General features: G+C 47.5%; 8 protein-coding genes across 8 annotated transcripts; 4 read left to right on the top strand and 4 right to left on the bottom strand.

Annotated features, from left to right (window-relative positions):
• Nucleotides 1–1,131: 1,131 nt before the first annotated feature.
• F4812DRAFT_466210 (uncharacterized protein) lies at nt 1,132–4,275 on the bottom strand (the record flags this gene model as incomplete). The annotated part of the gene is made up of 4 exons (XM_047938530.1): nt 1,132–1,179; nt 1,221–3,548; nt 3,599–3,837; nt 4,026–4,275. The coding sequence occupies 4 exons, from the start codon at nt 4,273–4,275 to the stop codon at nt 1,132–1,134; spliced, it is 2,865 nt and encodes a 954-aa protein (XP_047788101.1).
• A 2,465-nt stretch (nt 4,276–6,740) lies between these two features.
• F4812DRAFT_461473 (protein disulfide isomerase) lies at nt 6,741–8,368 on the top strand (the record flags this gene model as incomplete). The annotated part of the gene is made up of 3 exons (XM_047937873.1): nt 6,741–6,885; nt 6,942–7,158; nt 7,210–8,368. The coding sequence occupies 3 exons, from the start codon at nt 6,741–6,743 to the stop codon at nt 8,366–8,368; spliced, it is 1,521 nt and encodes a 506-aa protein (XP_047788100.1).
• Nucleotides 8,369–8,842: 474 nt separating this feature from the next.
• On the top strand, nt 8,843–10,329 carry F4812DRAFT_437570 (uncharacterized protein). Its single transcript, XM_047934934.1, has 4 exons — nt 8,843–9,133; nt 9,213–9,272; nt 9,446–9,491; nt 9,716–10,329. The coding sequence occupies exons 1-4, from the start codon at nt 8,982–8,984 to the stop codon at nt 9,800–9,802; spliced, it is 345 nt and encodes a 114-aa protein (XP_047788099.1). The 5' UTR covers nt 8,843–8,981; the 3' UTR covers nt 9,803–10,329.
• Nucleotides 10,330–12,028: 1,699 nt separating this feature from the next.
• Nucleotides 12,029–13,532, top strand: F4812DRAFT_461471 (uncharacterized protein; the record flags this gene model as incomplete). The annotated part of the gene is made up of 2 exons (XM_047937872.1): nt 12,029–13,115; nt 13,216–13,532. 2 exons carry the CDS (start codon nt 12,029–12,031, stop codon nt 13,530–13,532), a joined length of 1,404 nt encoding a protein of 467 aa, XP_047788098.1.
• Nucleotides 13,533–14,119: 587 nt separating this feature from the next.
• F4812DRAFT_111718 (uncharacterized protein) lies at nt 14,120–15,207 on the bottom strand. The gene is made up of 2 exons (XM_047929350.1): nt 14,481–15,207; nt 14,120–14,422 (listed from the first exon to the last, which is right to left on the bottom strand). Exons 1-2 carry the CDS (start codon nt 14,876–14,878, stop codon nt 14,212–14,214), a joined length of 609 nt encoding a protein of 202 aa, XP_047788097.1. The 5' UTR covers nt 14,879–15,207; the 3' UTR covers nt 14,120–14,211.
• Nucleotides 15,208–17,229: 2,022 nt separating this feature from the next.
• On the top strand, nt 17,230–19,156 carry F4812DRAFT_461469 (benzoate 4-monooxygenase cytochrome P450; the record flags this gene model as incomplete). Its single annotated transcript, XM_047937871.1, has 7 exons — nt 17,230–17,301; nt 17,353–17,445; nt 17,512–17,581; nt 17,646–18,041; nt 18,113–18,293; nt 18,357–18,738; nt 18,821–19,156. 7 exons carry the CDS (start codon nt 17,230–17,232, stop codon nt 19,154–19,156), a joined length of 1,530 nt encoding a protein of 509 aa, XP_047788096.1.
• Nucleotides 19,157–19,701: 545 nt separating this feature from the next.
• Nucleotides 19,702–20,331, bottom strand: F4812DRAFT_461468 (uncharacterized protein; the record flags this gene model as incomplete). Its single annotated transcript, XM_047937870.1, has 2 exons — nt 19,702–20,118; nt 20,260–20,331. The coding sequence occupies 2 exons, from the start codon at nt 20,329–20,331 to the stop codon at nt 19,702–19,704; spliced, it is 489 nt and encodes a 162-aa protein (XP_047788095.1).
• Nucleotides 20,332–22,545: 2,214 nt separating this feature from the next.
• F4812DRAFT_461467 (alpha/beta-hydrolase) lies at nt 22,546–23,929 on the bottom strand (the record flags this gene model as incomplete). Its single annotated transcript, XM_047937869.1, has 4 exons — nt 22,546–22,705; nt 22,924–23,562; nt 23,638–23,681; nt 23,822–23,929. 4 exons carry the CDS (start codon nt 23,927–23,929, stop codon nt 22,546–22,548), a joined length of 951 nt encoding a protein of 316 aa, XP_047788094.1.
• Between the last annotated feature and the right edge of the window lie 616 nt (nt 23,930–24,545).

Genomic DNA, 24,545 nt, shown 5'->3' with positions numbered 1-24,545 from the left:
TGAGCTCCCTTCAGCGTCGAGAAAAGTGAGACGAGAGCAATAATCTTGTCGGTTGGAGATGTCATCGTGCTATAGCCTTAAGCTCTTCTGGAGGTAGTTTCAAAGAACGCATAGCGGAGTGAAGCTACCAAATGATGGACTCGGTTTATGGTGATGAATGAAGTGTTTTCTTAGAATATTCCAAAAGAAAAAAAAGAAAAAAAAAAAAGTAAAAACCCCAGTCTGCTAGAATATCAGGTGAGTTACCAATTATTAAAGTTCCATCTAATTATATATGCAAGAATAGACTCGGTCAGTTCTTTCCTTCCAAATACCGTTTCTTGAGAAAAGAGAAAGCGGTCCTCGTCTTGCAGGCATGTACCTTTTTATAACTCCTGCCTAATTCAAACATATTTAAGTTTAATCCGGTTACTTAACATCTTCCACCTGGCATTACCTTTAGGTACATTAGGTACCTAGGTTAGGTAGGTATGAGGTAGGTAGGTGCTGAAAAGTCTATCTCTCCCCCTTCGCTCCCCCTTCGCCCCCCTATTTCTCGTGTTGGTTACTTACTCGAGCTGATTCATTTTTAATCTCATCCTCTTACCATTAACTTAATTTTTTAAAAAGAAACTCATGCCTAGCCAAAGTGAAGCAGCAGTTAAGTTAGGTAGCCTGGACCGTCAAGTACGTCCTGTTATTCGAGACTATCACGTACATATAAGTAAACACAAAGGCAGCAGGTAGCAGATAGCTACCACAAGTACATAGCGCACTCTCTAGCCTTAGCCTCACCAAACCCGAATTACCCTAGGTACCTCTTAACTGAACCTTCCAAACCGGCCTATACCAAGTTTCCCGTCCCATCGTTACCCACCCGGTTTGATCAAACACCGAGAAACATTTGTTCAGGCCTGCTCAATAACGCGTCCAAAACCTTTCCTACCAATTAGTTGCTTAAGACCTGTTGTAGAGTAAGCCAAAGAACAAGGTTCAATCTACAGTGTTGGGAATTTGCTTAGGGTAATATGCCAGCTCTTTTTCGCTTCTCAGACACCGCGATTCCTTTTCGTATACGCCCGCACTGCCGTTTTAGCATTCTTGACCCATTTGAGAATTTTGGATCGGACCCTTCGACTAAATCTAGCTCGATCATGGTTCCCTCGAATCGAGTGTCCATCCCTTAAAATTGATTGTCGACTGGTAATATTGATATTTGATGGGGAAACACTTCTGTTTGCCTTATTTTCCTTCACGTCCTGTCCAATAGTGCTGTCTGTTGTCGTCGAAATTGGCCCGAGGGATCGTACCTGTAAATAATGGTCTGATAAGGGTCTTCTCAAACGCTGGGGCCGTCTCACATTAGTGGCCGCACGGGTATTTATAGATTGAGAGTCATATAGCGGTCTATTCTGGCCTTCCCTATTCACTACCAGTGTCCGTTCTCGAAATTGAGATGCTACCCCATTCGATGTGTCAATTTCAGAAGTGCCCCTGCTAGAACAGTCCTCAATCCATCGAGGTCGAGGTGACTTTTTATTTATCGAAGAGGGCGTAGGGCTGAGACTGGTTGAAACTGTGAATAAGTCCCTCGGCCTTTGTCGTGTGATGCCGATGATAGGGTTGGAAACCTCTCCGTCTACATTCCGGCGAACTGTAGCGGATGGAGTACTGCTAGCAACGGTACTCCTGGATGACCTGAGTTTCAACCTATTTCGGGTCCTGGTTTGGACATCGTGATCGGCGTTCTGGGCTTCAAAATATGGATTAGCCATTCCTGGGGACCAAGCTGGCGCATTCAAAAGGTTCGTTCCCGAAAATGTCGTAGCTTCTGAGCGATTAGACGTTTTCGTCTTGAGTCTTAACTTTGGAGCGCTTTTATGTAGGCGTACAACTCGGTTATCATTAGGATTACACTTCGACACTCCAACAATATCCTCAATTTGATCAATTGTAGGAGACCGAGAGAATTGAAACGGAGCTAGAACCTCGATGGAATCGGTATCGTTGCTTGATGTGCTCTCTGTACTTGGCGTTGGTGGCGGTATATAGTTGGGATCTCCAGGCAAAGGGGGCAATGCTTTCATTAATTGAGGGATGCTATTCTTCAGCTTTAGTTGGCGCGCAGGTGAAATCGGCTTCGGCGAGACGATAGGTGTAGTAGAACAAGAAGGAGAGATATAAGGAAAACCTTCGTTATCCTCTCTAGGCAAGCTACTGGTGCTAATTCTAGGTACAGCCTGGTTTCTCTTATGACGTCGAAACCGCGGTCTCTGTACGACTGTTGTCTGGCTTGATGAAGGTGAGACGATGTCGACCTCTTTACTGCCGCAATGTTTACTTTCGCTGTCTTCTCCATTGTCAAGAGTGTCATACTCGCAGCTATCGGCGCTATTCACAACTTCCGTTCGAAATCTATTATTGCGAATGATCACTCTATTGCAATCTGAACGAGAACGGGCTATTGTGCAAAATCCGGCTTGAGCTTCGTCCTTGGTTTCATGTTGAATCGACGTTGAGAGCTCTCGAATTGGTGCAGAAGATGGTCGTTTTATGGTAGAAGGGCTCAGTAAACTTCGTTGAATTCGTTCTTCAGATAGGCTGCCAATATTACTTTCGCCTATCTCATAGTCGTTCAGGGTCTCCCCCTGCGTGTCGTCCCTTAATATCACTCCTTGTTCACTTCGAATCGTAGGAGCTCTACCGCCTTGAACCTGAACTTGCCTCTCCAGTGAATTTTCTTTAGTTTTTGCCGTAGCTTTTAGCCGGTAATCTGCGTATCTGTATGTAGGGGCATCCCGTGACTCCGGATCAAGGCTTGGATTGAACGTATCCATAGAATCTCTACCTGCTTGCGACGGCAATAAGTCGATGTCGCTCCCCTTTTCGAATTTTCTCTCTGTATCTGCGCTGTCAAATGCGATCGATCTACAATCGGAACGGAGAGAACCAGTGCGGCAACGGGAAGGGGCTCGTTCCACTGTCGCTTGATAACCTCCAACTTGATTCCTAGGAGCATTACCAAAAATATCGAACCTACCCATCCTATCGGGGCTAGGGTTGCCAGTCTCGAAAAATGGCGAATCTCGCTCCCTGAACACAGCTGCTAGATGTTCATCGGAATCTTGTAGTACTAGTGGATGATGGTAGTTTGACACGCGAGTCGGGACCGGTGCATAAGGTTGAACAGGAGTTGTATCGCGCGGTTGCCTACTCTCGAACCCTTCGGTGTAGTCGTAATAGCGCGGTGCTGCCGTCGAATGTCCACTAGGACCTACCCTAGGCGTGTGTGGTGGCTTGTGGTACACATGTACTATGGAGGTAAGGCTCGATGTCCTGGACGAAGAACTATCAAATCTTTCGCGAAATGGGGCATTATAAGATGCCATCGAAGCTGTGGAATGAGTTCTGATTGAAGAAGGTCCTAGTGGTCCATAACGACTAAGTGGCGGTAGGCATTGCGACGGCAGCGAAACGGTAGATAGGTTAGCATCTGTCCTGAGACCTAGAGCAGTAGGCCTCCGCGGCGTCGGGTGATAAGAGGGCTTGTAAGGGCCGTGGGGGGTCCTCTAAAGCCTCTTAGCGAAGTCTTAATTGCAAAAGGGGATTTAATCCTTACATATGAGGCTCGGTCAATTTCCACCATACGGCTATAGTCAACCCGCCCGGTTTCAGTAAGTGCCGGAGATGCCGGACGAACTCCAGGCCTCTTCAAACGAGTCGGATACGGGAAAGGCGATCGAGGACGTTGAAGCGGGCCTCCGCTAGCTTGACTTTGCAGAGTTGTCGTCGACTTATGATGAGAAAGCTGACGGGATTCACATGTGGTCATTGAATATGAACGCAGCCCAATGTCTTCTGAAGACGCTGATGTTAACGCACTTGTAACTTGTGTATGATTCTCTGAGATGTATATTGAAACTTTCTCAAAGGCGATATTTCTACATGACGGGGCATTTGACTGTTATTCTGGTGATGTAGTGATGTAGCTTTCCAGTGGTAGGACAGGGGTGGGAGGTGTTGTTGACTGGTTTTGGATAACGTACCTCTTCGTTGTGGCAATGGCGGTATGGGTTTGATGCTGAATATCCCGATATCTCCCGTCTCAGTGGTAGTCTTTAACATGCTTTCTAATGCGCCTGGCGAAGGTAGCAAAACAGAGTTTTCGTTGACGCTTCGTAGGGGTTTATGCAATGGACGGACAGGAGAGGGTCCGTGAGTGGATCGACCATGAGAATAGCTGCTATGAAGAGTGCCATGACTCGAACTATGCCGTGGCAAGCGATGATGCTCCATCCGAGGAGAGGATTTAAGGGATGAAGAGATAATTACGATAATAAGAAGAAAGTGAAAGACGACAGATTATGAGATTAAGATAGCAGTTTGGGTTTGGGTTTGGGTAGAGAAGAGACCGTCCAGTTGGTCAGGTCTAGAGCGATATCAAGCCAATTTGCTTGGATTCTCGATGCTTTATCGGTTCACAAGGTCTCTAGACAACGTAGGATATTGAAGTCGGACAAAGTGGGAGGGAAAGAAAAGCTTGTGGTATTTTGAGAGCACACTCCACGTAGTACTAAACCTTTTAAGATAGAAAAGTTACATGTAACAAGCAAAATATATAGTAGAAGGTTATAGTAGAAGGTTAGATGATTGGATGGACACCTTACCATGAATCTGATAGAAATTATAAGCAAGTAAGAGCTGGTCTGACTCTGAATGGTCGCCTGACAATTCATGAATGGAAGTTGTACCTTCTTCATCTGTTAATTCACTTGTTGACACCTTCCACAAGTTTAAAGTCATGCTACTTAGCTGTACTTATATATTCGTACTTAAGATTTATGCAAGAGTGGAAAGGGACTAAGTTTATCGACCTGGGCTTATACTTTACAAAGTGGATTCTACATAATTAATTGTCAACATTTATATAAGGTTAGGTATCTAGTTGACCTTCTCTAAGTGAGGTATCTAACCTATAAATCAACACGGCTTGTTCTCCTTATCTTTAAGAAGAGTTAACCAACCATTTTTCAGGGGGTATACCCACTGGCAATGGTAATCAAGAGAGCCCTTTCAGCAATCCTATACGCATTATGAGCAGCATCATAGTACGGGTATCACCTGCAGTTTAGTCGTGCTTCTCTTATCATACTCCCCATGCGAGGCTGAAAAAACTATAGCTGTCAATTCCCGAATCGTAAGAGATATCGGGATTATTTGGCATTTTCCTCTTTGTGCAAGCAACTATCCCTTCTACCGGATCCTGACACCCTCCCTCCGTAGCAAGTGAATATTGACTTTTCCAGTCTAAAGACACTTTACTACAATATAAAATAGTTCTAGTTTTACTGCGATATATGACAGAAATCTTGATTAAATTATATTCAAGAGGTAGATATAATAACTAACAGGGAAGCTAGGGACTCAGGTAGTTAGTTGCCTATGCTATGGGAAATAATAACGCCGCAAAGACCTGGTTGTAACATTCAGGGTCCTAGAATGGGGCTCATTATTCAGCCTCGCCGCGGAATGGACCTTAATCTACCCATCGAATGTAATAAATCTGGCAGCGTGCATTAATAAACAACATATGATATGCAGGGATGGCGGATGTAATGTACATTAGGTTAGGTTAAGTATCAGGTACCTTAAGTAGGTAGGTACCTAGGTAGTTAAGCAAGTAAGCTACCTACCTGGTTACCCGCCGTAGACATGCATGTCTTTAGGTTAGGTAAGGTCTCATGATTGATATTCCCCTTGATTCGTCACGAATTAATGTATACAGAAAAGTTGACAACTGGCCTGTTGGAATACTTAGCGCATTGGTGTATTATCAAGGATTTATAAATGGTATTTGCGGATTGCGGATTTTTGAACCGTCTCTGCCGGATATTGTCGCTTCTGCCATTGCGTCCGACCAAAATCCCGAGTCCTTCCTTCCGAATTACTGATCTAGGTGTTGATCTGACTTAATTTGCACCGTATTTGCGATTGAGTAGCATTGGCGATTGAAGTATTGGAGTGGGGTTTGTAGCTATGCTTAGCGGCGGTAGGTGGAACCCATTTACACTAACACAAGGGTTCCCCAAAAAATCCCATCGGGGCAGGAGGGGTGGCGGTGCGTCTTGCGTTAGATTTCTGGTGGGAGAGGGGTAGGAAAAGAGAACACTTGTCATTAAGTTTTGGCCACCAAGCGAGCTCCACACCGCTTGGATAAGGTTGTTTAGCTCTATTGAACTACTATCGAAAAGTGGGGCTCCTCCACGTCCCTGCATTTCCAATATCGCCTGCTTGAGCAGTCGAGCTGCGTAAGCCACAGCTAGTTAGTGGCACGGTTTTGCACTATCTGATGATTCAGCTTTGAGGTTGAACCGGTTGTACAAGCTGTGGCCAGATATTCGGAACTATTCAGCCATTTATCCAACTCCGTCAATCTTCTCCAAATTCACACTCCCTGTTCTCAAGGGGACACATATACCATTGTAGGAGAATACAAAACGTCTTCGACTACGCTTCTACATTTACTTCATTTTTCTTATCCGACCAATTCATTACCCTTCTAACGTAGCTAGCTAGTGGTATATTATAGGTATGCTAAATTAATTCTTGTTCTTTTTTTTTTTTTCCCCTCTTCTCCATCGTGTTCCCCCCACCTTATATCTACAAGCTCCCCCCAGCTCGATATTTCTGCCTCGTCCTCCACCAGTAAATCGCAGTCTGAATTCGCTAACCTTACCAATTGTGATCATAGCTGCTTGACCATGTATAAGGCTTGTAGCATTCTTTTTGGCCTGCTTGCAGCCAGCACAGGCGTTCACGCTGCAGATGCCGCATCGGATGTCACACAACTAAATAAGGACACATTTGACGACTTCGTCAAGGGCAATGACCTGGTTCTAGCAGAGTGTAAGTTGTGTCTCCAACTTATAAGTTTTGGTGACTATAGCTAATCCTCTACATAGTCTTCGCCCCCTGGTGTGGCCACTGCAAGGCTCTTGCGCCCGAGTACGAAGAGGCTGCTACCACGCTGAAGGAGAAGTCGATCAAGTTAGCCAAGGTCGACTGCACAGAGGAGAGTGAACTCTGCCAAACATATGGTGTTGAGGGTTACCCGACGCTTAAGATCTTCCGTGGTCTGGACAACATCACTCCTTACACTGGCCAAAGGAAAGCTGCTGCGTAAGTCCTTTCGATCTAATGTTCAATTACGATTGCTAATTCCATTTCCAGGATCACTTCGTATATGATCAAGCAGTCTCTCCCCGCCGTTTCGCTTCTAACCTCGGAAACCCTCGAGGACTTCAAGACCGCCGATAAGGTTGTCTTGGTCGCATACATCGATGCCTCTGACAAGGCCTCTAACGAGACTTACACAAAGGTTGCTGAGAAGTACAGGGACTCTTACCTCTTCGGCGCCACCAACGATGCTGCGTTAGCTAAAGCTGAGGGTGTTAAGGCGCCGGCTGTTATTCTGTACAAGCAGTTCGATGAGGGCAAGGCTACCTTTACGGAGAAGTTTGACGAGGAAGCTATTGAGAAGTTCGCCAAGGTTGCTTCTACCCCCTTGGTTGGTGAGGTCGGCCCTGAGACCTACTCCGGCTACATGTCTGCTGGTATTCCTCTTGCCTACATCTTCTCCGAGACTGCCGAGCAGCGAAAGGAACTTAGCGATGCCCTGAAGCCCGTTGCCGAGAAGTACCGTGGCAAGATCAACTTTGCTACCATCGATGCTTCGGCTTTCGGTGCCCACGCCAACAACCTTAACCTTAAGGCCGACAAGTTCCCTGCCTTCGCCATCCAGGAGACTGTTAAGAACCAAAAGTTCCCCTTTGACCAGTCGAAGGAGATTACCTTGGAGACTATCAGCGCTTTTGTTGACGACTTCAGCGCCGGGAAGATTGAGCCTAGCCTCAAGTCTGAGCCCATTCCCGAGAAGCAGGAGGGCCCGGTCACAGTTGTGGTTGGCAAGACATACGATGAAATTGTCTTGGACGACTCCAAGGATGTCTTGATCGAGTTCTACGCTCCCTGGTGCGGTCACTGCAAGGCTCTTGCCCCTAAGTACGAGGACCTCGCTTCTCTGTACGGCAAGAGCGACTTCAAGGACAAGGTCGTCATCGCAAAGGTTGACGCCACCACCAACGATGTCCCGGATGAGATTCAGGGATTCCCCACCATCAAGCTGTACCCCGCCGGTGCCAAGGGCAAGCCGGTCACCTACTCAGGCAGCCGAACTGTCGAGGATCTGATTGAGTTCGTCAAAGAGAACGGCAAGTACAAAGCCGACGTGTCGGTGAAGGAGGAGGAAGAGACCCCCGTTGCATCGGGTGCAAGTGAGTCTTCGTCTACCAGCAGCGAGGCTGCCGAGACGACGCACGATGAGTTGTAAACTAGGGAATTAGGAATAAGTCAAGTAAAAGCAAATGTACACTTTCTAGCCATATGAAGCGGGACGCCTTAATCAGCCGGTACGCTGGGGGTCACTGGGACTGGGATACGAATGTTGACTTCAGGTAGTTCAGCATAAAGGGTTATGAATTTTTTTTCTTCTTTCACGTGTTTTTACGATTGCATTGGGTTCGACAAGCTATCGGTATTTTGATGCAGTTTTGTTTTGCTTTGTTTTGTGACGGAGATGCTGTATTGAGCTACATGGTACCTAGGAGGTATCTACCTGTAAGCAATGTACTGTATCGCAGTAGCCAATCAAGAGGGCTTATTTAGTGAGCTGTCCCGAGGTTGACCAACAGCCAGGTAGGTACCTGTGGTTGCTATGAACCCGTCCAACCGTCCTGCCGAAAAATATCCGCTTGAGCAACTTAGGTACTACTTAGTGGCCCACCTTGGGGAATCTCTAGCTCCGTTAGTTTGTAACTGACGTCCTCTCGAAGCACCTTGGTTTAAACCCAACCTTAAATTACACACGCTTCAATTAGAATCCTTTTACATAGTCTAAATAAACATTGCGCACGGAAATATCTTCAATTTCGTTGTTCGAAACCATGGCGTCGAGGGTTTTACTCGGCCGACTTCAAAGCGCCTCTGCAGCTGCTCCGATGCGCGCCGCCCGGGGCTTCCACGCTACGACTCGAGCGATGGCCGACACAACGACTCCCTTACCTACTCGCAAGCCCGTGGGTGCCTTTCGCGGAGGGTGAGTCGAGAATACAGCAATATGGGAAATGGGCTAGCTTAGGTATACAGAGAGACTAATGGCATATGGCTTGTTACAGACTGTTCGGTTTCCTCCTAGGTTCGACTCTTACCGGTGCTGGCATTTACAGCTACGTCCTGTCAGTATAACCTACCTACCAGACAGCTACGTCTCATTCGCTCTTTTAGAGTCTCTACGTGCCTTCATGTCCTCGGATATACAGCGTATACCTCGCAGGAACTTCGACCAAAAAATAATACTCCGTACAGAAATAACTACCTAGGAATAAGATACTAACCGCAAGTTCAATAGACGGGAATATAAGGCTTCTAACGAGCTATTGACGGAGGACATCTATGTGCGTTACTGCATTTGATTATTCCGAGTCTCGCGTTTTGCTTTTCTCAGCGCTGGAGTTGGGGGGGAAATACCTCCAGCGATTTCTTTTTCCAGTGTTGGAATTCCCCCTCCTGCTGCTCCTGCTGCTGCTGTTTGTCCTCTTTCTCGACTTCGACTCTTCTCTTCTTTCATTCGGAAGCAACACCCTCGACTGACTTCTTTTGTCTTGTTCGGAAAATACAGGCTCTACAGGCTGCGTGCCAGCGACTGAATGCGTACGTCCAACAACTCGAGGAGAAGATGGACGCCGCGGAAAGGAAAAGGAAGTAAATAAAATGAACGGACGGACGAGACGGGGCATAGTGGAGTCGGATAAAGGACACGGACGACTGAACCGGGTTAGTGACGGTGTGATGGACGGGGTAATGGTGTAGGAATATTGAGCATCGTACATACATACATTTCTCGACACTGAAAGCAAACATGCAGAGGGTTCGCACTTCCAAAAAAGAAGAACTTTGGTTTTCTGTTAGCTAGCGGGGAGTTAAAAAAGAATTGATGGCTAAGCTATACCGAAGCACGAGAATGCGTGTCATGATTCTGCAAGACTATACGTTTCGTGTGTTACTTGAATTTCCATTCTAGACTCCGCATAATACGCAACAAGCCATCCTTGATCTTCTCATACCGTAGTTACCGAAGCATCTTTACCAAGTCGGGTCCAACACATAATTGTTCATTATACGGTTATACCACTTCTCAATGTATCCAAGAGCTCCGGGACTTTAGGTAGCTTCCATACTTTAGGTAGACTTCGGGAGAGTTCCACTTTTAACCGGCCCGGCCCGCATACGCTCATTAAGTTATTACCTATAGTGAAATTACCAAAGGAAAAAAAAAAAGACACTACGGTTCAATAGCTAAAAATTTACCCAACTACGTTCAGAATATTAGTGCCGTCCACTGGTTAAATGTCCTGACTTTTGAAGATGAATATAAGTGACTTAAGTGGGACAAGGTTGATTATGATGTGTAATCTTTAGACATTTCAAAGTCTCTCCCCTTCATACACATGGATTACATTTGTGAGTGGTAATACCACTCATAGGTCAGATAGACAATTGTGCTCTCAAGAAATACCTACACTTTTGGCTCAGCGGTGTATCTGTCAACATTCTTCCGCGCGGCTAATCAGGTAATTTATTTCGTCAACGCTTTCATTTTATATCCTAAGTGAATTTCAATAATTAGGTCCATGGGTGCGTTTCGGTATTTAAGCAATAGAGGTAGTATGAATGTAAATTAGGTAAATAGCGCTATTTACACAGTAGTATGATAAGACAGTCATAACTTCTAGTACATGAGTCGTGGGGACGACATGTGCGTACAAGAACAAGAACACTTGGAAATTTACCCCGCGGCAAGCGGCTCGCCAACGTTACCAATGGTTCCAATGTCTATAAGAAGTTGTGGTGAAATCTTAAAGTTTATTATGTCCTCAAGTGTGAACTTGCTACAGTACCTCTTTTCCCACTTGTATCAACAAATGAAAGCCTCGGAAGGCTCAAAACATACCACCTTAAAAATTATATCTGAATATGGTAATGTATGATAGCAAATTCGCACTTGAGGACATATAATAATTAAACCTGAACTCTAATCATAGAACGTGATAAGGCCTTTATGAATCCGACGATCTTGTGAAACTACGGAGTACCCGATCCCGAAAAGCAACCACACCAATCTATCCAAATATAAATAATTCAATGCGCAGCAGATTGGCGAAAACTTCGAGAAGCATAGAAACCAAAGACAGGCGTAGAGGAATGCTGACAATGCCGGAGCTGAAAAGAGAGGAAAGAAAAAGAGAAAAAAAAAAAACTTCAGCCCTGTGTAATAGCACGTAGTGATTCGTTCATGTTCTTATGAGGATCGGCATGCACGTCTAAGATGGTCCACACCTCGAAGGACCGAGAGTAAGATGCTTGGATACCCGGGCTACATGCCGAGCGGAAACGACGAAAGGATGGCACAGCCAACTTTAGATATAGCTGATATGGGCTCACTGGGGCTTATGTGACCCTTAGATGGCGAATAACATTGCCCAATGAGAATAGGCTGCCATATACTATGTACCGGAGCTCCATAAGTTTTGTGAGCCACTTACGGTAACACTTGCTACACGTGAAGCATGATCTTCATCCTTAGTCTACTATATAGTACATGTCTCTTATTTACCGGGTCTTCGAGCACTTGCTTTTACCAATTAAGAGTAAGCTTCGCTGCCAAGCTGAATCCAAAATCTCACCTATACGTCAGGGAGCGCAGTAGGGATGATACAGAGTGAGAAACTATGGAAACTAAGGATGGCGAAAGGCAAGTACGCTACTGAATGTCGATCGTTTTTCCAGACACCCACGTCCCCTTTAGAAAATGCGGAGAGGAAAACTCTCTCTCTCTCGCCTTACGGGGCCGTGTTTGGAAGTTCTCATCTCCTTCATTCAACACACACACGCACACCCGTACCCGGCTACTGTATGAAGTAGCTATGTCTCAATGGCATCGGTAGGCAATCACTATGGCGGCCCCGAACCTTACAGCACTCTCGAAGTGCAAGGCGTAGAGTCCTGGAATATTCACGGCCTTCACGACTCGAACAAGGAAGCGGTGCCTCATCCGGAGAGTCAATACCCGCAGCCTGTATCGACGCTCAACGCGTGGGATAATGCCCCGAAGCCGGAAGCAAGCGGTGTCGACGCGGAGGCGACAGTCGCCCGGGAGGAATATAACGACGGTAACGCGAAGAAAAGGAGATGCGGCTTATCACCAAGTACATTTAAGATCGTCCTAGCGGTCGTCATATTAATAATAATCGCGGTCATCGCCGGCGGTGTTGCGGGCGGCTTATCGAGCCGGAGCCGCAGCTCCGGTTCGCCGTCGTCGGGCGAGGATCCGGCGGAGAACGTCAACGTCCTCAGCACGTCGAAGCTCACCGCGTCCAACTTCACCGACGCGCGGGGCAACGTCCACAGGCACGTGTTCTTCCAGGACCCGCACAGCTCCCTCATCAGCCGGCAGTGGGACTCGGAGAACCGGACGTGGACGACGAGGAACCTCAGCCGGCTGATGGCGCCGTCGACGCACGGCGCGATCCGCCCGCTCCCCGGCACGGCCCTGGCGTGCGCGGCGGCCGACAGCCGCTGGGGCTCGCTGTACGAGGTGCACGTGTGGTTCTCCGAGGCCTCGGCCGACCAGGACCCGGACCCGACGGTCAGCTGGCTGAACGCGAACGACCCGGTCGGCAACCCGGACTACTGGACGTTCAGCCCGTCGGTGCTGCGCACCTGGAACCGCACCCAGCTCGCGGTCGCCTGGCAGCGGTGTCCCGCGGACAACTGCGTCGGCGACTGGATCCTCGCGTACCAGGGGCGGGAGGGCTACATCCGGATCACCAACGCGAGCAATTGGGATAATAACACGGAGCCCGTGGTCAGCGCCAGCGCGGTCTCGGGGACCGCGAGCTTGGCCCTCCTGCCGTCGCTCATGGGCACGTACGTGCACGGGCTGACGCTCGCGTCCCAGCGGAGGCCGAGCTCGATTGGGAAGACGACGTTTATCGGGGATTGGAACTGGAAGGAAGACGGTAAGATTTTTTTTTTTTTTTTTTTTTTTTTTTGCTTGTTTGCATAACAAACAGTCAGTTTGAAAGTTGAACCACTGACCGTGTTTACATAACCAACCAGACGGGACGATCTTAAACGACGTGGACCCGTTAACGACGCGGCAGTTCGCCGCCACGGCGATGAACAACTGGACGGAAGCGCTGTTCGTCGCGCTGTCGACGGACGGCGGGGTTAAGGGGGCTCGGTGGGACGGGAGGACGGCGTACGACGCGATACCGCGGATCGACTTTGCCGACGGGGAGGCGACGAATTTCTCTGCGATCGCGATGACGACGGACGCGACGTTCTACGGGATAGCGGATGATCAGGTCTGGGAATACGCTGTCGATACGGCGGACCCGTCTACGTTTAGGCTGGCTGGTAGGGTATACCCGTAGAGAGCGGACGGGTTGTAATTCAGATAGGTACCGGTACCTACTAACATGCATGAAAATCGGACTTCTTGGATAGGTACATTAGGTACCTTGATTGGATGAATGGGGTTCCAGCAAGGTATGATTTCGGAGTCACTTTTACAGGCAGAGGTAACATTACACTGCAGTAGAGTAGCACCAGCTACGTATTTGGTCAGGTGGTCAACATCGACGGAGCACATATATAGTAGAAGCACATATGTATGGCAAGGGAATTGTTTTCATTAATCGGTTCGCGCCTCCCATCCAGGTTAAAACAGCGGTAACTGTATGTGTATGTATTTACCTACCCATTCCCCATCGGTGAGTGACATGCCTAAGGGAATGGGTAGGTAAATATATACCGTAGGTATATATATATGTACCGTTTCTTGTTATAACATAAAGGAATCCCTCTCCAGGCTGGACTGAACCATGTCCCCGATCGACGTGATGATGTATTGTAATACAATACATCATCACGTCGATCGGGGCTCACACGGTTACCTGAGAGTATTTTATGTTTTTTATACAAGTATCTTTTGAATGGAGCGCTCATCCCCTGCCATTGTTTTTTTTTTTTTTTCCCGTCTCTTTCTTCGTCGTCTGGTGTGCCTCTGCGAAACTGGTCGATCCGATCCAATCCAATCCCACCTTGAATTCCTTATTCAATCATATTCTTATTTTTGCAATAACGCGACATATGCCGCCGCAAGTTATCACCCCGTCGTTTCAACGTCTTCCCGCACTGCGGGCATTGCTCCTGCTCCTGCTGGTGCACCGACTGTACGTGGCGGCGTAGGTCTCGTGCTTCTGGGAATCGCCAATCGCATTGATTGCAGCGATGCCTCTTGTCGTGACGTCTATTATGTGTACTGCGCAGTGGTTAGTTAGTCCCATTTTCTTTTCCTTGCTAGAGATCGATTGACTTACTTTAACTTGCCCTGTGAAGAGAAGGGGACGTCACATATACCGCACACGAAATCCGGTCTCGTAAGATGTTCATTTGAGCCCTTTTCTGAACGCGCGCCCGTGGACAGTCCACTCTGCTCCTCTATTGATATGGGGGGCTGCCCGGTAGGGGGGCTGAAGTTTAGTGACGACGGGTCGAAATCCGATCCTATATTTGAGTCGAACTTCAGTGACCAGGGGTCAAAATCTGACTCCGTATTTGGGCCAAGGCCCAGATCGTATTGGTTGAAGTTGGCAAGCTGGGCATTTAGAGACTGCTCGGGGGAACAGCCATACCCAGCATCGCCACATGTTTCATTACGAGTGTCGTTGTTGACGTCAATCGCCAACCAGTTGGAAATTGGGAATTGACCAGGCATCGGCACACCCAACCACGCATCCTCCGCTTCTTCTCCACGACTCCCACCTCCACTCCCCTCCAGAGGTCCGTCTGGAGCATCTCCTCCAGGGATCCCCTCTCCAGGATCCCCTCCCGTATAGTAATCGAGAACATCAAAGGCTCCGGGAAATTCGAAGAGGTCAGGAGACACTTCCAGTCCAATAAAAGCGCCCTCGAGACCAACCTCCGGCGGACTTCCGTCGGAGCCTTCATTTGCCTGACTACTGCTGCATCGTTCCGAAATTAGTGACGAGGGAGGACAGACTTTGCCCTCCCTCGGGAGTCACAGTTGGTTATTGTAACAGTCGGTTAAGTTTAGCGCAAGCTGTGGAAAAACAAAACGTTATTAGTTGTTGTCGTGCCAAAGATAGAGGAGAAAATGTTAAGGGCACAAGGAAAGAGGGGGAGGGGTGACTTACTCGTACGAAGGGCGAGGAGAGATATCTTCGACTCCCCCCTCTCCTTCGAAATGCTTAGCGAAAAGGAAAGAAAGGGGGGAGAATCTGACCGTGGCTAGAGTTTGCGAAGGGGGTTTATATGCGATGGTATGAGGGTCATGACATGTTCTTGTTCTTGCTCTTGTTTCTTGGTTTTTAGGCCAATGTGTGATCGGATAAGACTCTGAGGCCAAACGAAAATTAGGCTGGTTCGATGCGAGTTGCGTTACCTCTCAGGACTCCAATCGCACATGCATGGCGCGAATCCGGTGACGTAGCCCAATCATCGTGTTGATTATATGCATGATAGCGCCTGAGGCCGAACCAATAAGCAATGTTCGAACGGCCAATTCTTACACCGAAAACACCTCGTGGTACACCCAAGACAAACAAGTTCTTGGGCTTTCGGTAGTTTTCTGTACATGTAACTCGTTTCTTGCGCAATACCATGTTATGCGAACAAGTTGAATCTCGCATTTGCGTTATTACGCGGGCGCGAGTCTGGGAGTCTGGGCACCCCCCTCCCTCCCCTTCCCCCTTTCCCCTTCGCTTTCGCTTTCTCCTACTACCTATATAGATCTCAGGCTGGCTACTTGACCTTCCTATATATTTGCATTCATAGATTACTTTATGCGTCCAAGTTTTAGTGGAGAAACACGTTGCGGTCGGATACCTTAAGTGAAGACACACAGACGCGATTTGCGCCCAAATTTTGGACGGACGTCGCCGACCCCTGCTCTTACAAGCTGGTCATACAATAGTCTAATCCCTTAAGTTTACCTAGGTAGGAATTCGTTGCGGAAAAAATGGGCAAAGCTCCTTTCTTAATGGATTTTCTTTTGTCTCGCAATTAAGCTGCTCTCTGCCTCGTAATACTTAAATAGATAATAACGTTAGGGTGTTCCTGACTTTACAGGCAGTCTGATTTGATCTGGTTTGGTCTGGTCTCTAGGAACGACATTGTGGCATTTATTAGAGGAAAACTGGAAAACTTCGGCTTCGCGATTTAGAAGATCTAGTGTCTTCCTCTATTACTATTGTGTCAAAGACGCACCGCTGAGCCAAAAGTGTATTTCTTAATACCACAATTGCTATTACAGTCTATCTGATAATGAGTGGTATTACTACCACTCACACATTGCAAATCCGACTATGCTACGCAGCCACGATGCTACACCAGAACGGCACTCTCTTGATTTCTCTAGGGTTTTCTGCAAGGAATATGCTTGCAGCTGCTTTGAAGGTACAAGGGACGACGTGATGTGTCTCTTGTTCGGGTCGGCACTTCTCACACTTCGATCTATCTAGTCAATCTAAGTTAGGTAGCAATCGATTGGCTGGTCAACTAGAAGAAGAAACGCCATCGATATATTGTCTTACATGATCTTTTAGACTTGTCGTCGTTACACAAAACTCTTTTGTCTCTCTTCTATTGGCTCTATTGGCGGGGTGTGTGATGGCTTCCTCTTCTAGTTTACTCTCGATAACCTCATTGGCCTAGTTAGCCGTGGGTCCGCTCGAACGAATCTGACATACATGATAGTGGGCTGGATTTTATGGTATGAGAGATGACATCGTCGAGTTTGTATCGTCTGTATCGCTTGTAGCGCCTATATCGTCATGTGTGTGAAGAAAGCAATGATGTGTAACTCGGCGGTATGCCCTATTAAAGTGAGTAGGGCTAACCTAGACAGCAAGGCGTCATATTGAACCTATATTAAGGACCCTGTAGATATAACAATGCATGGCTTGGACCCGAATTCCCATTATCCTCGCGGTTTAAGACAAGGATACCAGCTACCTGGTTGATATATTAGGTACACTTATTCCATATATAAAGATAGTGTAACCCACGAAAGGGGTGGGAAGACTACAAACACCACATTCTTCAGCAATGGAACTTTTACAAGGTCGGACAACGTTCACCGAATTCGTTCGGGCTGGACTCATACCGCTTGCTCTGATTGTAACGAACCTACCTATCCTCAAACCTTATAGTCTGAACTAACATCAACAGATTACCGGCTATTGGGTATATCAGATAATATACAACCTCTACTTCCATCCTCTGTCTAAGATCCCAGGTCCCTGGGTCGCCGCTATTAGCGATGTAAGTTCAGCCACCATCTTGGTAGCGAGATAGGTATCATATACTCAAGACTTATGAATATCACAGATACCGTACTGCTCATGGATGCTCGGAGGTCGTCAACCTTACAAACTACTTGAACTACATAATAGATATGGTATGTTAACCAGATTTAAGTATACGAGTTCAGAGTCCAATGGGACTGATATGTTGTTATATAGGTCACGTTGTTCGCGTTGCACCAAACGAGGTCTCCTTCAATACCGCCCAATCATGGAAGGACATCTACGGCCAGAAGCCTGGTCGGCAAATCTTCATAAAGGGGACTTTCTACGACGGCGGCAACTTCGCCGGGAATGGAATCAGCTCGATTATAAGTGAGAGAAGACCCGAAGTTCACAAGGAGATGCGAAATACTCTAGCCGGCGCATTTTCCGACCGCGCCATCGTGGAGCAAGAGTCGCTTATTGCTACCTCTGTTGACAAGCTCGTACGACTGGTTGGAATTAAAGGTTCCATGGAAAAGGGGGTTGACGTTTCGACGTTGTTCGAATCGATGACTTTTGATATCACCGGCGATCTCGCTTTCGGGGAGACCTTCGGTGCGCTGGATAACGGTAAGTTTAAATCCCCTATTTTCACTCTAATCATGTTTTGCTGGAAAGGCAGTTAGCTAATACTAAGCTAGATGAGCGACATCCCTGGATATCTATAACTCTGGACGGCCTTAGGCAAGGCGTGTTCGTAGATATTTTCAACCGCTACCCTACCATCGGGGCAATTCTTCGCGTGCTCTTCCGCTCCAAGCTTAAGAAAGCTGTAGAAGGCGTGAAAACCAACGAGCGACTATGCTACGACCTTGTCAAAAGGTATGCGAGATGAGACCTTGATTCAACACATCCGTTTCTTACTACTCACTAACTTGAAATAAGGCGAATCACAAGAAAAACAGACCGCAAAGACTTCTTAACTCGGATCCTCGAGAACAGAGATCCTGGGAGAGTCTCAGACCGGCAAATCGCCGCGCACGCCTCGGACTTCGTCGTCGCTGGAAGCGACACCACCGCATCGAGTCTGGCTGCCATCGTCTACTACCTTCTGCAAAACACGTATAGCATGGCCAAGCTGACAGACGAGATCCGGAGCACATTTGCTAAGTACTCGGATATATCTCATATTTCCACCGCGTCTATGCCGTACCTTCGCGCGGTCATCCTGGAGGGGTTGCGTATGTATCCGCCAACACCGATGGGGCTGCCTCGTCTCGTTCCGGATAACGGAGACGTAGTTGATGGTTGCCCTCTTCCTGGAGGGGTAAGTTAGCACCATCTACCTCCTCCACATCAATCTCCATCAGGTAACACCCAAGGAAAGTTAGCTAACTTCATCATCACAGACCACTGTGTATACGAGTCCCCTTTCATCCTGTATGACCCCAGCAAACTTCGAAGACCCGTGGTCGTTTAAGCCAGAGCGCTGGTTAGAGCCCAACGGGAGCGACAGCTTAGAGTGTAGCCAACCGTGGTCGGTAGGTCCAAGAGGATGTATTGGTAGGAATTTGGCGTGGTTGGAGCTGCGGACTACACTTACCAAGCTCCTCTGGACGTACGATTTACAACTCGTCGACCCAACATTAGACTGGCACGGCGAGTCTCGGATGCTCTCGTCCTTGTGGCATAAGCCGGCGTTGATGGTGCGTGCCAAGAATAGGGGAGTGATTATTGATGAATAGACCTGATGAAAAAAAGGGGGGGTTGGGGGGTTACCTCTGGAAAGAAGTAAACATGATTGATTAATTGAAAAAGAAAAGATTTTTTTTTTGAAAAAAGAATTTATTACCAGGTGCTGGATTCGAACCAGCTTCTCCCTCGCAGTAACCTGTTGAACACTGGCGTTGATCGCTCTTGATTGTGACTCAGTCTTCCGCAAGACTCCTCGTGTACCTACATTGTAAGGTACACGTTTTCCTCGACTGCGTAATGACCGCAATTATCCCATAGAGCCAACTAGGAACATCAGGTTACTGCCCTCAGGCGACCTCACCAACAGCCCAACCCGGCTTGGAGATTGTTTGTTATTGTGGTATATGGCCTTTCACCAGGTCAGGTATGTGCGGATAGGAGTCGCCACAACAACTCACACTTAGTGCCTATTGTCTGATAGTGAATATAACAAGTTTCCTACATTTAACATGAGTTAGAGATACTGCTATTATATATCGACATCACCAGCATATCTACATCATTGTACCAAAATAGACTCCTCCTCACCTCTCACTCAACCTCTCACCAAGGGCACATCTCTCTCCTCCAATAACTCATTGAACCACCTCGTAGTCTGTTGAATCGGCGTGTGTCCCAACCCTTCTTTAACCAGGGCCTTCCCGGGGTTAATATACTCAATCAACTTCCTACTATGACCCACCGGAATCATCCTATCCGCTGTCCCATGCAAGACCATAATCCTCTCCCTCCCAACGCGCTCCGCCATATCCCTCAGCTGCTCCGGGCTCTTCCGACGAACCGCGCCCGCGACCGCTTGCAGCAGGAACCCGTTCTTGCTCCGCCCCATGCGCATCTCCTGCACCGCGAGCCGCGCGTAGTTGCTTCCAAACCTCGCGTATCCGGCGGCGGGCACTTCGCACTTCGGCCTCGTCCGGGGCTGAGAGCCATGCTTTGGGAAAGCAGCCTGGTGCTGTGGACTGGATTTCGCTCTCGAGACCGCGCGGGAACAACGCGCCGATGCGGCCCAAGCTAGAAAGGGAGAGGTTTAACATGATAAACCAATAATAGGATAATAAGGAGAGGCGACGGAACGTAGGGGGAAGTCACGTACTGCTCCCGCCCGAAAGGTCTGCTGCTGCCAGTCTGCTTTTGCCAGGCTGATACCACCGATAAGCCGCTTCATATTAGATCTGGTGCTGTTTTCATTTACTTAATGGAAAGGGCGATGGTTTGGGAATGGAGACGGGGAGAAAAGTAAGGGGGACAGGCTTACGATAAGCTAGCTTGACAGGTCCCTCGCCGTTGGATCTCCTAGCTGATATTCAGGGGCCCGCGTCTGTTGGCGGCGACGGGCAGGAGGCCGTGCTGATGCGGTTGGAATTTGCGTATCGCGGTTGGGAATGCTGGGCTCTTAGATACCTCTTCTACGGAGGGAATGTCATTTTCATTTGCTTCATCGAGTGGTTTGGGTTAGATGTAGGGTTACTACCTCTAAGGTGACATGTTGAACATCCGTTAAGCGTGTACAAGTTACGATTAACTAATATGAACAGCGTACCTACCTAGGTACCTAACGTATAACTACCTAAGGGTGAGGTTGAATATGAGATATGCACCACTTGATAAATACCTACCTATATTCGAAGCTGGAGGACTGTAACATAGCATTGAATTCTAAAGAGAGCTTATAGCTTTTCGATTAACTAATCGAATCTACCTAATACCATAGTTCTCAGCTGAACCCGTGTCATTGCCTTATACGCTCGTTGTAGGTAACTAAGTTGGATGGTTTTTTTTTTCTTCAGGGTCCAGGAATTTGCGGAGAATCACTTGAAGATTTCAAATATCGGGTGTTTGACTCAATCTGGGCCTTAGTATTCGCTTCTCACCTGAAACCGAGATCTGCATACGAGCGTAGGGCTGGATAAGGATAAAGAGGATGAACTGGGAAGTGAAACTGCTTCGAGGTTGCATCATATACTAGAACTCTGCCTAAACCATGCTAACATGATGGGCTCTATATTATATAGTAAAACTCGTATCACAAGGCCACATTCCTATATAAGTTTCAAATGCAAAGCCTCAAAACGACCGAAGGTCACATAGAACATACCTAAACCCAATACTTCTACCCCCTCCGTCAGAAGCGAGTATGTTAGAACTACCCCCCTAGCCTTACCTACCGACCTAGATAGCCGATATCTCCTCTCGGACAACACTGACTCACATAGCCGCGCTCCTAAGGATTCCGTCGCGTTGGCAACACATACAATAGGTTAGGTACCTACCTACATGACATGCGCCTGCGTTAAAACGAAGCCCAATTAATGTCCAAGATGACAGCTCCGTTGGACGAAATAAGTCGGGCGGAACTCAGTGTTGCTAAGCTGACGAGGAGCCAGCTATGCAAGCCTTAGGACATGCGATAGTCTAGGTAGGTAGGTATGTTCGAGCTCAGCTCAGCTCTCTACACCAGTCGCGTGGGAATGACTCACTGGGTTGGGCTACGTTCCTTTCTCTACCTACCTATCAATGATAAAAATAACTGGCTACGAGTTGTAATACCATAAGCGCAATATCATATAATAGGTATCGAATCGGGTCTTTACCCCCCCTCTTAGCTTCTACGGACTCAACTCAATTCGGAGCCGGGCGGTTCTCACGAACAGCTTAGCTACAAGAACAACTGGCTTCCATTAGCCTGCTCCGCCAAGCCGCACTGTGCAGATGTCGAATATAAGGTAGGCTGCGAAGGCTTCGTAGCCTCTTGCATTACATGTAGGGCTATAGGTAGGGCTGCGCGGAAACAAGATCGAGAACGTTAATAAATGTTCAAAGGTTCAAAGGGTGGGACAACAACCGGCGACGGCGAATCGATGCGACTTCTTCAGCTCGGATTAAGCCTCGCTGATAGGTGACACGTATGTGGTGTAAGGACGAACTTTGCATAACCTCGAGCTTGGATCCGATAAGCGCACAGAGACGACGAGAACTCTCAGCATTTAGCCGCAGGATTTTTTGTTTGTTTGTTTTGCTGACGGAATCCTGCGAAATCTGGGTCGCTTCCATCTCCGGAACACAAATCATTAAAGGCCTTACGAGATGTTCTATCATTTAATCCGCATTGACGCATTTCATTTACCAATTCCAGATGACCCAAAAAAACACTACTCGCCCGTCATGCGTAAGGAATATCAACGTGCTATATTCTATATCTTATAGGCTTAGACCTCATCACGTAGTCTGACGTGAAGGTAGGGGGGTGGGTATCTCAAGGTATAAACGATGAAAAAGGAATATATTGGTTTTCGACGGAAAAAACCAAATACCTAATAAACCTTGGCTGATCGTCCGGAAGTTATTGATTGATGCATCATCTGTCGTAATTAATTATTTATTATGATTTCGCCTCACCGGCGTTGTTGGACACGAAATCCGATATAGCCTCGAAGTATCCCTCCTCTAATACGCTGGAATTATGGTCACCACCCGGCAACGGCTTCCATATCTTGGTGGGTGTAGTAGCTAATTCGTATAGCTTCCTCATGTGGGACGGTCTGGAGACATGTGACGTTAGCCAACAAATCAGCTGAGCTCTTCAACTGAGACATGCCAAGTCTGCCGCGTGGAGTGGCTGTATTATCAGGAACAATATTTTTAATCCGCGCTCGGAAGGGAGCTCAGGTTTTGTGGATGGTTGTTTTAGATCATCATTTGGTGGTTTTTTTCTCTCTTTCTTATACGAAGTGTGACAATATGAATAGGGTTAACTTACGGGACGATCTCGTCTTGGAGACCACTTAAAAATAAGATAGGAACTTCTGTTATGGACGGCAGAATGGACTCGCTTGGCCAGACTTGGTGACACAGCATGGTCAAATACTTCGCCGGCGGTATAACGGATGGAATCAACGATCGCATGGAGAGAAATGTGTTCTCCAATATCAAGCCAACTATGTCTCCCGCATGTTGGTTTTTCGCTACCAATTTGATACTGACGGCGCCTCCTAAACTCTGCCCGTAAATAACAAGCTTATGGGTGCTTGTTTCGGCTCGATTTCGTAGATAGTCTAAGGCGGTCTGGGCGTCGATGGTAATTCCTTTCTCATCCGGCTCTCCGGTTGACAAGCCATAACCCCGATACTCCAGCATAAAGACATTACAGCCGATGTAGTTGATGAGCATGCGGGCTATGGGCAATCGATGTCCGATGTTGCCAGCATTGCCATGGAACATTAAAATAGTACATTTGGAATGACGGCCGCCTTTTGGGCCGCGTATATAAAACGCCGACAGTTTCTCGCCATCGTTAGTAGGTATTACCAATTCCTCGAAATCCTTGATACCAAATTGCGAAGGTCGAGGTACATTAGTTCGAGCATTCTGGGGCATGTGAGACGGGTAGATCAGGGCTCTGTAAGGGGGAGGGGTGAGTTAGGATGATTAGCTTTCTCTTAACAAACAATGACAGAGCACCGGGTTTGCTCACTTTTGCTTGAAGTATAATAGGGTAGTTAGGACGGCGGCGACACCCTGAGTGACATTTGTTAGCTCGGCTGCGGCTCGGCACTGTTTGGCAATGGCGCTCTGTGTGTTTCGACATGCCCGGACGAACTTGGAGGTAGACGAGGTGGATGCCGAAGACTGGAATGAAGATGAGCGTGAAGGCATACCGTGGAGGCTAAAGCTGGCAAACGCATATAAGCGGCCACGGTATAGAGGAGCGAGACGGCCTGCTCCAGATAGCTCAGATGTGACGATGATGCTCCGGGAGGAGACATGGCCTAACTAAAGCAGCCCGGACTTTTTCTATTTTTCTACTTTTTTCTTTTTTTCATCAAGGGGAAAAGAGAGAGAGAGAAGAAGGAAGAAAAGATATGAAATAACTGCTTAAACTATTATGTACGGTATTGGCCAGAATACATGAAACGCACAAAAGTAGGGACCTAGGGAGGGCTCGTGTACGATCGTTGTGGAGCGGAGGGTCTTCGACTTGCGGAATTTGGGACCTTTGGGAATTGATGATGGGAATATCGGGCAGGGGGTATTTTGGTTAGTTCTTTTGGTACCTAAGGTTTTGAAAAGACTTTTTGGCTGATTTTAATCGGTTAGAGAAATCTCAAACACCCACGAACCACGGTCAAAGCTTGTCTCCGGGGGAGGCACAGAGCAGGGTTAGCAGGGCTCAGAGCATAGATTTAGGGTAGCTGGGTGGCTAAACCGTAGCTAAACCGCAACTAAACCTGGCAAGGTTTCGCTAGCTTCGAAATCCGAAAATACATCGTTACATGCTAACTATATCTTACCTAGACCTTACCTAACCATTGAGTCTTTAGGAGCTTTTAGGAGTTTTTTAGACTTTTGAGGCGGTCCATCACCGCTTTGAAAACTGCTGCC

The sequence above is a fragment of the Daldinia caldariorum genome (assembly GCF_022478825.1).
Source record: "Daldinia caldariorum strain CBS 122874 unplaced genomic scaffold F4812scaffold_14, whole genome shotgun sequence".
Lineage (NCBI taxonomy): Eukaryota > Fungi > Ascomycota > Sordariomycetes > Xylariales > Hypoxylaceae > Daldinia > Daldinia caldariorum.
Note: the sequence above shows the minus strand (reverse complement) of the source record. Positions and strands in the feature narration are given on the sequence as shown.